Source organism: Cyprinus carpio, chromosome B2, assembly GCF_018340385.1.
Source record: "Cyprinus carpio isolate SPL01 chromosome B2, ASM1834038v1, whole genome shotgun sequence".
Classification (NCBI taxonomy): Eukaryota; Metazoa; Chordata; class Actinopteri; order Cypriniformes; family Cyprinidae; genus Cyprinus; species Cyprinus carpio.
The window spans coordinates 21,562,019-21,577,541 of NC_056598.1; the positions used below are offsets into that span (position 1 = coordinate 21,562,019).

Consider the following 15,523-nt stretch of genomic DNA (forward strand, 5'->3'; position numbering starts at 1 on the left):
TTTTCTGTCACATGACGAATTTACGCAGGTGTGTAACTGGAAGGATTACATAAAAAAAAATAGATAATACTTTTCCAGTATGGATAAGCAATGAATAAACAGGTGTGGTCTGGCCCTTGTTATGATTTATTCTTTCATCAGGGTTCAATATCAATAGCAGCTGCACTGCACAGTCATTTCACTTTTATGTGACACATGTCTTCCAGCAACACATTTTACTTTTGCAAACAATGAATATAGACAATGCATAAACAGCTGCTATGTTATTATACTCATTTTATATATCATTTCTTTCTCATGTCTGCCTACACCACTTGCATTAAAAACATTGTTCTTCAGAAAGAAATTAGAACTCTGCTTTATATAAATTGCTGTTTATAACAAGTAAAAAAAAAAAATATTTTTATTTGCAAATAAGTCACAGCTGCTTATGCATGACAGTCATGGAAAAGGATGAGTTTTGTGTGCTTATGGTTTAGTTAGAGTATACCAACCAGGGCTAATTGGGCTGTGCTAACCAGCATAATCCTGGATCAACATCTTTTGTTGATCTTGGAACAACAACATTCATGTCCAAAAACATAGTCTGACCCCTAAACTTAACCCTAACCATAACTTTACCCATAAAGAGGAGAAGAAACCCTGGCTGTAAGCTAAAACTTAAAATTAACTGTAAACTTGCCACTCAAATCTGATAATTTGATTGGATGCTCTACTTGGTAAAATCACATTCACCATCATGTGTTTAAATGTTTTTGCTGCTTAAATCCAAGAAATGGAACAAAGCTGCACAAGTATTTTTAAAAGCTGTTTTGAGTTCTGAAAGTTGAAAGGTTTACCACCTCTGGCAAAAAAAAAAAAAAAACTTGTCAAATCTCTGATCTTCTCATACCTGTCTAAGATTCAATGGACAACCATACTGCATGATGAAAGATTAAAAGGTGAACCTGCACATCAGGTTTTTTGGCCAGGGATGGAGACAGAGCCTTTAATAAGGAAGGGAGCATAACCAGACCTGTGCACCCTGTAATTATGTCCAATGTCTTTGTAGTCTGCTGCTTTTTAAGCAGAGGTGTAAAATACTTGAGTAATTTTACTTGATTACATTACTTAAGTATTATTTTGGGGGATTTGAACTTTATTCAAGTACAATTTAAACTGGTTACTTGTACTTTTACTTGATTACATTTCTGGAGAAAAAACAGTACTTTTTACTCCTTACAATTTTATTTCATCTTAAAAAGTACATTACATTTTTATTTTATCTTTTGCACAATAAATATGGTATACAGAAGTTCAAATGTGCGTGCTTGGTGTGAGAAACAATGATCATTGTTTTCACGCATCAAGCTCAGACGGGGGAAGTTGTGGTCTAATGGTTAGAGAGTTTGACTCCTAACCCTAAAGTTGTGGGTTCGAGTCTCGGGCCGGCAATACTGGGACTGAGGTGCCCTTGAGCAAGACACCGAACCCTCAACTGCTCCCCGGGTGCAGCAGCATAGATGGCTGCCCACTGCTCCGGATGTGTGTTCACGGTGTGTGTGTGTGTGTGTTCACTGCTGTGTGTGCAATTTGGATGGGTTAAATGCAGAGCACGAATTCTGAGTATGGGTCACCAAGCTGAATGCACAAGATTGAGTGCAAATAAATCAGTGATGAGAATTTAAATACAATTAATATTTTTGTGGTAATGTTTTATATATATATATATTAAATGTTACAAATCTCCAAAAAAGTGTTTAAATGAACATTTTATGTTAAATAAATTGTAATTTATGTTTAGTGATGTTCTTACCAAGTAGTGGATATTATGTCATTATATGACACACTGAGTAGCAATTAAGACTTGTCCGTGAGTATCTTTTGTAATCTTAATAATTATATGATTTGCTTATTAACTAATCTAAAACTAATCTTAACTAGTCACAAATAATAATTTAGCAATATTTGCTGAGAAAAAACTCTAAATACCCCAAATAAACAATTAAAAGTTTAATTATCCTTAGACAGTGATGTTGAATAGACAACACAAAAAAGTGGCCTTTTAAAATGTTATTGTTGTACAGTATGTTTTATTTTTATGACTCTCTTCATTAATGCAACACATTCTTGTATTCTGTCTGGAATATGTTTTAGCCTCTGCATCACATTTTGCTGTTCATATAGTTCTCTCAGTATTTACTCACTCTCATGATGTCCCAGATGTTTAAGACTTTCTTCCTTCAGATGAATACAGGAAAGGATTTTTAGTCTGTATAATGCAAAGGGACAGGACCACTTCAGAAACCACACAAAGTGAACACGACGGTCAAGTTTAAAATATTGGTATTTGTATTTTTTTGTATTTATCTTTTCACTTAAGAATAACACTTTGTGTTCATCTGATAAATGAAAGTCATATATTTATTGGATGGCATGAGGGTGGAAAGGATAGATTTTCCTTTTAATCCCTTTTTTCTTGTATTTGTGTGTGTGTGTGTGTGTGTGTGTGTGTGTGTGTTCCAATGTGCTGCATTTTAAATGTTGTTGCACTAGTATGTGTATGTGTTTGACCTGTGCATTTTGTTTAATTTTTTCCCTTTAATAAAACTTATGTATATCTGTTAGGGAAAAAAAGTATGTCTACTTTTTTAATACTTGAGTACAATTTAAAGTTGTACTTTTTTACTTTTAGTCAAGTATGTTTTTGGCCAGATACTTGTGCTTTTAATTGTAGTATCTTTACTATCACTTGAGTAAAGTTTTTGAGTACTTTTTACACCTCTGTTTTTAAGCTGCTTTTCAATACTTGTCCACATCTTTCTCAAAGAAGAGTGGAGTCAACTTAATGTGCCTGCTTATGCAGACATGTCCCTGCTTGTGCCATGTCCCTGTCTCTTCTGAACATGGAAAACACTCTGTTTTAGCAACACTCAGTTTAAATGTCTTTACAGCCAATTATTAACCCATAGCTTTAGCAATATAAAACACCCTTTTAAGGTCAAGTTCCTTTCTGCTCAAACCTGTACTCTTTTAACTGTATAGCTGGATGTTACAAAGAGACCCTTATAAACATTTTTTTTTTAATTCTAGTTTGATTGCTAACAAATGTCCAACAGTGGACGCATATGCATTACAAGAGAATTTTTGGCATGCTTTTATTGAAAATCTCGTTTTGGCAAAAAACTTATTTGGAGTAGCTTTATTTCTTTTTGGTAATATTGTACAACAACTATAATTTTTTGTACATTTCTGAACATGGTTATAAGCCACTTTCACATAATACAATAAATATTGAAATTGTTCATATTTATTTCACTCATTGCTTAGATCATGTCATAAATGTAAAAAAAAATAGTTAAAGATTGAAATTCTGGGTTTGGACATTTGTAGCAAAAGTAAAACAATAAAAGAAAGACTTTGGAGCAAAAGTAAAACAATAAAACCATAAAAGAAAGACTTTGGAGCAAAAGTAAAGAAATAAAAGTAGCAATAAAATAAGTTTTAAAAGTAGCAAAATTAAATGACAGACATGCTCATTTAAACATGTTTTTCTGAAATATTTTAATGTGATCTTCAAATAAATACATAGGCCTACATATATACAGAAATTTGTTTATTATACCAATACACTTAATTTACACATACATACTGAAACTTGTTTGTTATGTCAATACATGTTTTTATAGACAGGAACTGTGGAATGAAAAGGCATGTACTGGCAAGTACTGCACTGCTGGTATTCAGGTAACTACTTATGCTAGTGTTTATTTTCATCTTTTATATCTATATATACACTTTTAATATGTTAATATGTAAGTTGCTTAATGAGTTGTGTTGTTGAAACCGCATTAGTACAGATTAAATAAAAAAATTAATAATAATATAAAAAAAAAAGGTACACCACATCTACATTCAAATACATGGAAACAAGTATATAATGCCCATACATGCTTAACAATAATAAAGAACTCCAACTGAAAGTGGGCTATTCATTTAATGTGCAGGGCTGGCCTTCACCTCAGTAGGGTGTGTCTACCGACAGCTAATGTGAAGTGTTTCAATGAGGAACTGCTGGCCAGTTACAAGAAAGACTGGTGTGTTGATTGTTCTGAATTCAGCCTTGGATGAAACCATACCATGGAAACATCGATACCTTCACTTCTGCTGGTTCTGTGGCTCAAGAGTTTGCTGAATTGGCTGGTGGTCGTGGTGCAGCGACATTACATGACCAGGAGCTTCTCAGGATTCTTCTGCATTTCCTTGGCACTGATTGACAGTCTCTTGAGTTTTTTCCTCGTGGCTATTTTCTATCTGGAAGACTTCAGCATCTCAGGCTGGCGCTTCACCAGGTATCACATATGCCTGCTGGCTCAGATTGCTTGTTTTATCTACGCTGTGCTCCACTGGCCCGTGTTCCTCCTTGTAGGACTAGACAATTTCTGGACGCTATCATCAAGCTCAACACAAACATCCTGGAAACAAAAGCTTACTTACATAGCTGGAGTGTGTCTCCTTTGGATTCTAGCAGCTTTGTACGTTTTCTGGGAGCCTGATTTTGTTCTGTTTTTAGGAGATTTTGAGAAGCACCAGTGCCAGCTGTTTAGCAGATCTCCGAGCTCTCAGGTTCTCGTAGCATTGCTGCTGACGGTCACCTGTGTCATTCTTTACTCGTACGCACCGTTTGAGAAATGGAGGGTGCGTGTGTTTCTGCATTCCACTCAACAAAGCTGCTTGGTTTGTTTAAGGCGGGCCATGCATTCGTTCCTCAGCACGTGGGCCTCGTTTCTCGTTCTGATGATCATCTCGCCGCTGCTGCAGATAGAGATGCACACACACCTGCAGCTGAACGTCATCTGGTTGTGTTTCGTCAACAGCTTTTTCGTCGCTCTGGCTCTGTGCGGTCGCTCTATTTCGTCAAATTCCAAGAAAAGCGACACAATCACAGACGGGTTTTGTTCCTGGTACTTTTGTTTTACATATGGAGCCGACGAGAGGAATTATGGACAACAATCCAATGACCGCACTCAAGTTAAAACAGTAAATATTTGATCATGTTTACTTCGGAGAAGCCGTTTTTCTTTGCTTTCTTGTTTGCCAAAAAAAAAGCTAATTTTTTTTGCACAACTGATTCGTCTCTTTACTAGAAAAATGAATGTTGGACCAGCACCTTTTAGAAGACTAGCTACTGATGTAAAAATTACAAAAAATTACAAGTGTTTTCCGTCCGTATGCAAATAAACTGGACCCATGAAAATGACAAGGAAGATGCACAAAAGTAAGGAAGTATATTTACATTTGAACTAGCAGTCTAACCGGTTTATTCACTCCTCGATACTAATAAGTTTAGGAATATTTACATAAGATCATAAAAAAAATGTAAATTCTGTCAGCATTTACCCCATGTCGTTTCAACGTTGTATGACTTCTGTGGAACACAAAATAATTATTAACAAAATAAGATTTAACCCTTAAGATGTGAAATAATACTCAGACAAATATAGTTTTATTTATTTTTTTAATAAATAGCTTATTGAAACTTTAGAAGAAAAAATTACTAAAAAGTAAAATGAAATTCAGACAGCTTGTAACGTAAATCAGATTAACAGATAACTCACAGAAAATTCATATAAATATGTCTTCAATTGATATCTGCAAGTGCAATAATGCCTCAGTAAGATATTTTGATATTTGAAATGTACAAATAAATTTGTATCATATTTGATACATACATATTAACATGACTTATTTAAAAAAAAAGATGATTAAGTCATAATTTAGAGGCCTTACAAATTCATGTAATTCATGTAAATTCATCAAATGTTATACAGTAGGCTTAATGGGGATAAAGAATGTTTCAAATGTTTTTGTGAGGAAACATTGCACCACAATGGAAAGAAAAACATTCAACAAAAGAAAGTCATACGGGAACATGAGGATGAGTAAAGAGATGCCAAAATGTCATTTTTGTGTGTGTGTGAACTGTACTTTTAAGTAAACCTGCCAAAGCAAGGCATAAAATGAAAAAGTACAATGACACAGTCGGTTTGACACTACAGAACTTTACTTGAATTTAATCCAAGTTCATTGTCTATACAAGATATTTACAATGTCTGAAATAGGGGAAATAAACAAACACTAGATACAACTGAGGTATTAGCTAAAAGCATGTACATGTATTTAACTCGTAAATATCAATCATGATAAACAGTTTGAGATGTGTCATCTGCTTTAGAAAACATCTTATCACAACGTGAGGTAGGAGAGCAATGTCTCATTTTCATGCAAGAGCAAAAAAACCTCTCATCACACTAGGATTGGCAACATATGCAATGATACACACAAACACTGCATTTCATGTCACAGATTTGCAACTTAAAATATCTTTGCTGTTTACAAAAGTCGTAAACAATGACATTGTTTCTATTACAGTGTTGATTGTGTTCTCAAAAAAAAAAAGCATGACATCTGATTTTTTTTTCTTCTTTTTTTTTTTTTAATAGTGACGTCTCGGTTACACATGAGAAAAGATATGATTAAGATCATAGGGACACATGCTGTGCTGGCAGGTAGTTATTTCTATACTATGTGCATTTTTACCATTATAAAAAAATGTTTATATAATTGCAATTTTCTTTTCTCTTTTGTCATTAATCAGCTCAAGGGAGCCACAGTAATCATTATCCCCTATTAACTGGGATATTTCCTCTATAATGCAAAATACATGGTCGCTTTGCTGAAAAACTCTAGCATTCGGGTGCTTTAAAGTACAATTTTGCTAATTATATCATACCAGGCCTATACATCTCAGATATTCAACATATTTCACACGTCTCGAATATATGTACAACGTTATCTGTATTTATTTTCTCAACACTGCAAAAGCCAAAAACAGGTTTGTTGTTTCAAGAGTCTAAAGAGTACTGTATTCCTATGCCCAGAATTCAAATTTAACATGGCATTCTACATAGAAGAGATACAGCGCCCCCCTGTGTACAAAATCTTCATAGAATCGTTACAAATGAAAAGGTATACTCTAAAAAGCTTCAGAAATACATTTCAATACCCAAAACTATCAAAAACAGCATTGAAACTGGCTGCTACAGAGGTAACTGTGGTGAAAACAAAAGAAACCTAATACTGATTGTACAGAAATTGTAGTCGACACTGTAGTAATGCATTACAGTGCCAAAACAAATGCTACAATCTCTCAAAGGAACTACACATGAAATCAGAGCTGTATATTTATATTTATATATATATAAAAAAACACATCGCTCTTTTCAGTACACACACAGTCTCTCATATCAAATGTTTCTAGCATCTATATTAGGCTCTTGAGCACATTTTGTGCCCATTTACATAAAGACTATTCTTCTCAGACAATATGGAGTAACGTTTTTGGAAAGGTTGTATGTGTGAGAGAGAATAGAAAAAAAAATCACTTGTGCATTTTAGCAATAATGAATCTGTGGGGTTTTTTGAGCATAACAATATAGTAGCTAACAATACATGCATTATTTTACTCTCTTCTTTCTAAGAATTTTAAATTCTTATTTTTTTTAAATATATTTATGTGTGTGTGTGTGTGTATATATATATATATATATATATATATATATATATATATATATATATATATATATATATATATATATATATAATGGGGAAGAGGAAAAGCAGAACACCACCAAAATAACAACAGGTTGTAAGTCAATCTCAGTGGGTTCCAATGAAATGGATGTAAAATGACCCACTGAAGGGAAACTCTGAGGCACTGGACAGCATACGTCACTGTTCCCGTTCCCCGTTGGATGGAGTTTAGGTGTTCTGAGCATCATGCATCCCTACACCACCTTACACACTTTATCAACAACCACTCTTCAGGCAAAAAAACTAACACAAAAAAAACAATAGAGCTTGGGCTACGCCCAGCTTTTGCAAATGTGATCAGAAACCTTGAAAGATTATTTATAAGAATTTAGTTAATATATTAATGACTACTGTATGTACAAAGTGTATATAAATCTTTATTAGTAAATACATTAAATAATTTCTGAATAATTCAAGAAAAAAAGTTCAAAAATGGCAAAGCACTCATTTACAATATAGTTTTGTTTTTTTGATTCTTCATAGCTGGATGTATTCACATAAGTCAGGGTGTTTCTTTATGTTTTCAAAGAGGTTTTGCACTGTACACATTATCAGGTTTAGAAAACTGCTGCGGCTTGGCTGACTGTAAATCCGATGAGTTGTGCACAGTGGAATGTTCAATGGGAGATATGTACATCATGAAAGAGGCCTAGATTTACATCCAATATTGTTTACACAACCAATCTGAACAGAAGAAAGAAAGAAGAAAGAAACTGCTCTAGTGGCAAAACCGCTTCACTTCCTGTGTCCATCTTTCTTCATCCTTCTAACAGTTGATGTATGAGTGGGCATCAGAGGCAGCTGCCCCATTCTACAGAGACAAAGCGTGCCTCTTTAACCCTCAGTGACTGGGAGCTAATGTGACAGCATTAATTCCTTTACGTCCCTCTCTTGGCCCCCTGTCTGTTTTTCTTCTCCCTGTCAGACCTGTTTGTTCACTCATCCAGAATAATGACACAGGGGAATGAATAAGAGGGGTATATGAAAAAAATAAAAAAATAAAAATCAGGCTAAACACCCAATACGTGACAGCCAGATCATTTAACCTGGAATCCAGCATTCAGAAACTAGGTACTTTATTAGCAGTTCTCAGATGAATAAAGAAATCAGCTTTAGGTTTATGGGAGATTGTGACTTCAATGCTTTACATCGTCAATTGCACTACTAATGAATCCTTTGCTAAGAAAAGGACAAATATAAGGTCTACTGTGTGCTTTGTTTAAATTTCTGAGCAACTAAATCCAGTATGTTCTTGTTGGAGCTACAGGGATCCATTTATGCTCTGAAAATAAACTTCAGATTGAGGTGGACTGCACTATCCTGAAGCTTTTTTCGTATAATGCCTGTAGTTAAATGGGGGCCGAGTTTCATAGTGTTCTCCAGCAGGGGGCGAATGTGAGTCTTTGCTTACTGCATCATGCAGCAGGAATGAACTGAGCTGTTTGTCATATACCAGCCTGCAAGGGTCAGCAGTGCAGACAGGAAACATATAATCAACACCAGACTGAAAAGACAAACGGCAGGCAGGGAAAGAAAATGGAGGGGAGCTGGAGAGGAAGAGGGGGAGGATTACAATCTTAAACCGGGGGGCCGCAGTTAGGGGCCCCCTCTACGTTTCCGAATCACTTGTATTAAGTATGATGACTTAAATATGCTATAGAATAATATTTTACTGATATTTTTGTTGTGACTTTAACAAAAACCTTCTCCCATTTTTTTCTGTAGAAAACAATGATACACAAAATTAAAATAAAAAAGAAAACATCCACATGGTTTCTCGCTGCTGCAGGGCATTGGCGTCTTGCCGTTTGGCATCCTTGGGCTTCGTGTCACAGGTAGTATTTTACTGAGTGTCAGTTTCCTGTATCCAAAGAGCTGGGACCGGAAAAGCACTCGAGTGCTTTCCCAACGCCACAGGAGGCAAGAAGTCCAAAAAAGAAATACCTCCACTGTCCCATCAGCCTCTCAGTACGACTATAAATTAAAACAACTTGTACATCCAAAAAATCCTTAACGACTGGTCGAGGGCAGGGTGACACAAAGTCTTTTTAAATTAAACACAAACATTAAGTCTTTTTTTTTTTGTGGTGGTGCAACACAAACGGAAGCAGTTATGGGAGAGCTGCTCTTTTCTGCAGAGTTTGTCTTGTGTTTGTCTGTTACTCTGCAGGGAGTGGGCGAGCGTGTTCCTGGGCTACAGGCGTGGAAGTTTGCGAGAGAGGGGGGCGAGTTTATCTGGAGGTTACCTCAGGGGCCGGTGAAGAGAGGGAATGCTGGGATTGGGGGCTTGCGGAAGGGGTCGGGGGCTGGGCAGGGCTAGTGCTGCGGCTCCCCTTGGTGCCAGACTGGACCATCTGCTGCTGAAGCTTCGAGATCATGAGCTCCAGCTTCTCTCTGGCCTCCCGCTCTCTGCAGAGCTCCTCCTGCAGTTCCTGCCGCTCCGCCTCGGCACGCTCCAGACGGCAGCGAAGCTCGCACAGCTGTGGACAGAAGGAGAGCATGGTTACAAACAGGAATGTACAAAATACTCCATTCGAGTACCAGTGATTCCTGCAGTAGAGTAAATCTACAGCGCCGTTTTAAGATTTCATGTCTGCATGGGATTTGAGAGCTTGAAAAGAACGGTTTACTGGATACTGTGCACACACTGAATGCGTCTATTCATTGTCATGGGCAAAGGAGTATACTTTGGAAGGCTTGCATGCTGAACCATGCATATATCCAAGCACACACAGAACATGAAGCATACCTGAGTCTTTATCAGTCAAAGACTCGATCACAATTTATTTTAACAAACCCACTCAATTGAATGATAGCTTAGAGGCTTACAGTTTTTTTAATTGCTTTGGCGCAATTTTCACAAGCAATTGGTACAACTCTTAGTACTTATATCACAACAGGTAAAGACTGCACATTACTATAACTCACCCTTCATCTGAAAAGTTCAGCTAGAATATAGATTCAGTCATATGGCACAGTGAAGCCATTTACTGCACTGACAGTAAACTGTTCTAGCACAAAACCTTATGGCCATGTCACCTTCATCACACCTTTTGATAACACACTGGATAAATACTTTTACAAACATTATTGATTTTATGTGAGATATGAAAGTTAGGTAATATAAGTGTATTTTCTAACATGACAGTTATTGCCTGTATTACTGTAATCATTTCAGCAACAAAGGTGATTTGAAACATGAATCTTGCATTGTTTGCTCTTGAATGAACTGATTGTTGAAAGTACTAACGGAAAGAAGATCATACTGTTGTGTTCTGGTGATTAATTCAAATGTTCTCAATACATATCACAATGATCTTGTGTTTTGAAACGATGATTATGTGGAATGAAAATATGCGCAACTACAATGAAATCATGAGATCAGGTTTTAGGTTCAGAAGAAAGAATGACTAGTGTGATCAGTTTAAAGTTTTGTACTAAGAGTTTTGAAAATGTAAACCTTACTTGTGAAAATAGTACCAAACCGCTTAATTAATTCGCTTAATTATTTTAGTTGTAATTTTTTTTATTTTTTGAGAGTCATTGACTCCATTTAACCCTGCATTTAGCAACATTAAAGGCACACACACAAAATCAAATGAATAATAGTAAAAATATTACATACAATTGTTACTTAAATTGCCTTTTTATTTATTTTTATTTCTAAATTCTAATTTTTAAATTTGAATAGATTTATGAACTAATGCACACTAATATCGCCAGTATTAAGACAGTCTGATCTGATAAGACTGGATATGTGGTTTAAAAAGTTTGAGCACCATTGTCCTAATTGATATAGTTAAAATGCAGAAATCAGGCCCAGTGTGCAAATCAGCCAGGCACTGGTTCTCCAACTCAGTGTGCGTGTGTATCTGTCTTCCTGTTACTGAATCCCTCCCACACACAGATGATCTGCGCTGATACATGCAGCATATTGCATTGGGAACAGGAATAATTCACACTGGGTATAGTTTATCATTGCATCACACAGTCATTCGGGCACGCTCAGATTGGCTCTTCTGTGGTCCAGACAATGTACCTGCGCATTGTACTGTGCCTCCTGCTCTTTGGGTTGGCAGGCACAGCTCTGCTGCCTGAGCTGCTCCAGTCGGTGTTCCAGCTGTCTCTGCTCCTGCCGCACCTCCCCCAGTCTCTGAGCATGCTCAGTGTGCACCGCCTCCAGCTCGTTCTGCAGCTCCAGCTGCTCCACAGACAACTCCCTCAGCCTGGCTGCCTCGCCCCCGCGCACTGCTTCCAGCTCCTGCACACACGCACATCAAGACATGCGTCAAACAATGTACGGCAAAGGTCGAGGGTTTGTAGTGGACAAGTCAGGGGTGATAAAGCTCAACTGGAACATACTCCTTACTGCTCTGGCCTTCACCTTTACTCTCACTATAACAAGGTCTCTCTCTTTTCTCAGGAGCACAAAAGAGCTTCTCTGATACACAACTACTCCATCTCCCTGGCTCTATTCCAATCTCTAGTGTGCTGCCTATTTAGAGGAGCATTTTTAAACATCATAGGCATGCACCCAACATGAAGGCTGCTCCAAGTACAAGGCAGCAAAATCACGCTGCGTTTTAAGGTACCCGTTTAGGCCAAAATCTAGGGCAGAATCGCATGTATCATTTCACAGATAAGCCAATCCCAGATGCAATATAAAAAACTTAAGGACAATTTTCTTCCAAAATGGCAGCAGGAAATGCATAAATGTGTGCATATACAATTTATATATAATGGACAGATAAAATGTAATTAAAAAATTACAATTTCATTGATTAAGTGTTTGCTATTTATTCTTTGTACTCAGCTTTTCAACTTAAGTTAGATGACATTTTTAATTTCACATAACAAAATGGTGTAGAAAGCCGACAGGTTACTTATGAGTTATAATGCTTCCATAGAAGCCTATGTAGACAGCAGACAGCTCATTAAGGTTTGGAACAGAGCCTCTGTGACTCAGGAAGGGATGATTGGTCTAATCTGACTGTCTCACCATCTCCAGCTGCAGCTGTTTCTGAAGGGTGGAATTCAGCTTCTCTTGCTGCCGCCGGTACATCTGCACGATCTCCAACATGATCCTGTCCTTGTCGTCCTCCGTTCCACTGTCTTTGCCCTCCGTGGGAATGGGGGCGTGCTGCTTGCAGCCTGGGCTGGTCTCCATGGCGACTGACGAAGGAGGTTGGCGGCGCTCGTTTGCTTCGCCTGCGTGGTGGGATTTGGCCTCCTCTGCAATGGAGGAAGGAGATGTGGGAAGATCTGAGGGAAAGAGAAGAAAGAGTTAACCACACTCATGCGATCACACACACACCTTATCTGTCATGTGCTGAAAGTCTGTGTGACTAATTCTCTGTGGGTGTCTCTCTTTGAAGGTCAGCGTAGAGGGGAAGCGCTGGAAGTATCACACAGAAATGTGAGGCATGCAGAGAATTTCTCGATCTAAAATCATTTTTCAGGCTGCTAAGGTGCTACACACGCTCTACATACAAATCACCTGCACCAGGCAAACAGCAGCAGTCTAGCATTTGTGTTTAGATGAGGAATACGGGAGTCCAAAGGGACTGAGAGAGAGGGAGTAAGAGAGATACAGCTCATTTAAATGTAGGACAGGCAGGTTGCAGGTCTGGCACTGCAGAGCCGAATAACAGCTTCGCTCCGCTGCTAGCCTCCACTGTGACTAAGACCTGTCTGTCACACTCAGAAGAATGAGTCAGAGAAGGAGAACGAGAGACGGAAGGGACACGAGGGAGCCAGGATGGAGAACAGGCACATGAAAGAAAGAGACGAGAGACGAGAGACATGAGAGTCAGAATGGAGACTGGGTGTATATAAAAAAGAGAGACAAATTGAGAATAAAAAGAGGGGTAGGCCAACATGGAGTACGAGTATACTGAGAACGAGAGAGACTGAAGAAGGAAGAGAGACATAGGGCACCTGGATACAAAAGAGATACATGAACAAAAGTGGTACAGATTGAGAAAAAAAGACTAATGGGGAGCCGGGATGGAGAATGGGTATACTGAAGATAGAAAGATGAGAGATGGAGGAGCTAGAATGGAGAATAGATACATGAAAGAAAGAAAGATGAGAGACATGGTAGACAGAACGGAGATTGGGCGTATATAAAGATAAGAGAGAGACAAAGTTAGAATAAAGAGAGGGGGAGCCAAGATGGAGAATGGGTAAACTGAAGAAAGAAAGATGAGAGATGGAGTCAGAATGGAGAACGGGTACATGGAAGAAAAAGAAACCGACTGAGGAAGAGAGACAGAAGAAGGGGAACCAGGATGGAGAACGGGTACATGGAAGAAAAAGAAACAGACTGAAGAAGAGAGACAGGAAGAAAGAGAAAAGGGGAGCCCGGATGGAGAACAGGTACACTGAAGGGAGATGACAGAAAAAGAGAAAGAAAGTGAGGTGAGCAGTGGGCCAGAGGGGATTGACAGAGGATCAAAAAGTGAAAAAAGGATGAGTGAGGCACAGATAAAAAAAGGAAAAAGAGTGAGAGACAGGCAGAAGGAGGATGGAAGGAAACCTGCGGTGGAGACTAGAGACCCCTCCCCCAGCACTCTAGAGCGATCTGACACTCAGCGGCCTATTTTCATTCTCTCTCTCTTCACTGGCAACTATAAAATGTGAGTTGTATTAATCATTAGCAAGACGCTCTCAGCAGCTCCTCACCCTTTAAGTGAGTCAACCACATACATGCTCATAAACTTCTGACCTTTAACAGCACATCATTCTTGTGCATGCATGTGCATTCATTTACAAGGACAACTAAATAGTGCGGGGGTACTGACCTGTGGTGGGCTGGCTGTCGTGGGTCAGTGTTCTCCTGCTGTACTGTTGCTTGAGCAGGGCCCCCAGAACCTCATGGCTCACCTCCCCCTCCTTCCGCAGGGATACGTTAGGGGCCACCATCTTATCATACGTGTACAGGTAGTAACTGCAAACATAACAAACACCCTCAGGCTGGTGCACATACAACACAAACTAAAAACTCTAACAATATCAGGAGAATTGTGGCTCTCAGAGAGCTTTCCACACGTACAGCTGAGCAGGTAATGATGCAGTACAGAGATAATTGCAATAATCAGATCAGACTGGGATAAATTAACATTTAAAAAAAACAATCAGGGTCTAGTTGAAGTGTGGCGATGCAATTCGATCCCTTTTTATCTTGTCGACTGGAACATAGAAATGATGGGAAAAAAGGGCCGTACCTTGGGTGGATGATGGGCCCATGTCCTGGTTCCTCTTTGATGTCAGGAAACAGTCGACTGAACACCAGTGAAGACTGCAAGTTGCCCTGTACACACAAACAAGTGTGTATCAATATTAATGAAGCACTTTAGGACCGTTTGAATATGACTGTTTGAGCTGCATTAAAATACATGTCTACACATATTTGTACATGAATAATATAGAAGTTCTTTAAGGTCTCATTACACAGATTATCAACCGCATTCGTGCAGGAGCAGTCGAACCGCAATAATTACACACAAATGTACAAACACACAGAGGGAAACTTGGTGAGGGGAGTGAGGATGCCTGAAGCAGAGTAAACAAAGAGAGCAGTACAAACATCCTGCTGTAATATCATGTATGCATGAGAAGAACTCATCCATCAGTGGCCACAGAGCACAGGCTGACAGGTAGAGCAGTAATGAAGAGGATGAGAGAAGCATTAAGTGAAACAGCCCGGCTGGGTTTCTGGCTGTTTGATTGTTGATATGCAGGCTGGGTGAGGTATACTGGGGAAGAGTGTGGCTCTGTTTTAAAGATGTGTCTCAGATGTGTCTCATGTGAAGGGATTTTGAGAGGACAGCCTCTGATTGCGTGACTAGTGAATTAATATTTACACTACAAGCACAACCCAGTCAAAAGT

At 38.4% G+C, this 15,523-nt stretch overlaps 2 protein-coding genes across 3 annotated transcripts in view; one reads left to right on the plus strand and one right to left on the minus strand.

The window, feature by feature from the left end:
- Window positions 1-4,005: 4,005 nt before the first annotated feature.
- LOC109091415 (probable G-protein coupled receptor 160) lies at window positions 4,006-5,105 on the plus strand. The gene has a single exon (XM_019105172.2). It carries the CDS (start codon window positions 4,120-4,122, stop codon window positions 5,029-5,031), a length of 912 nt encoding a protein of 303 aa, XP_018960717.1. The 5' UTR covers window positions 4,006-4,119; the 3' UTR covers window positions 5,032-5,105.
- Window positions 5,106-6,025: 920 nt separating this feature from the next.
- LOC109069563 (ski-like protein) overlaps window positions 6,026-15,523 on the minus strand; it is a 31,359-nt gene continuing 21,861 nt past the window's right edge. For both annotated transcript variants that reach the window (XM_019086198.2, XM_019086197.2), the window contains exons 4-8: window positions 14,859-14,944; window positions 14,436-14,581; window positions 12,632-12,894; window positions 11,672-11,893; window positions 6,026-10,112 (exon numbers count right to left, since the gene is read on the minus strand). In XM_019086198.2, the coding sequence (XP_018941743.1) occupies window positions 9,864-10,112; window positions 11,672-11,893; window positions 12,632-12,894; window positions 14,436-14,581; window positions 14,859-14,944 (966 nt within the window). In that variant the 3' untranslated portion in view covers window positions 6,026-9,863. The remainder of the gene's footprint in view (window positions 10,113-11,671; window positions 11,894-12,631; window positions 12,895-14,435; window positions 14,582-14,858; window positions 14,945-15,523) is intronic.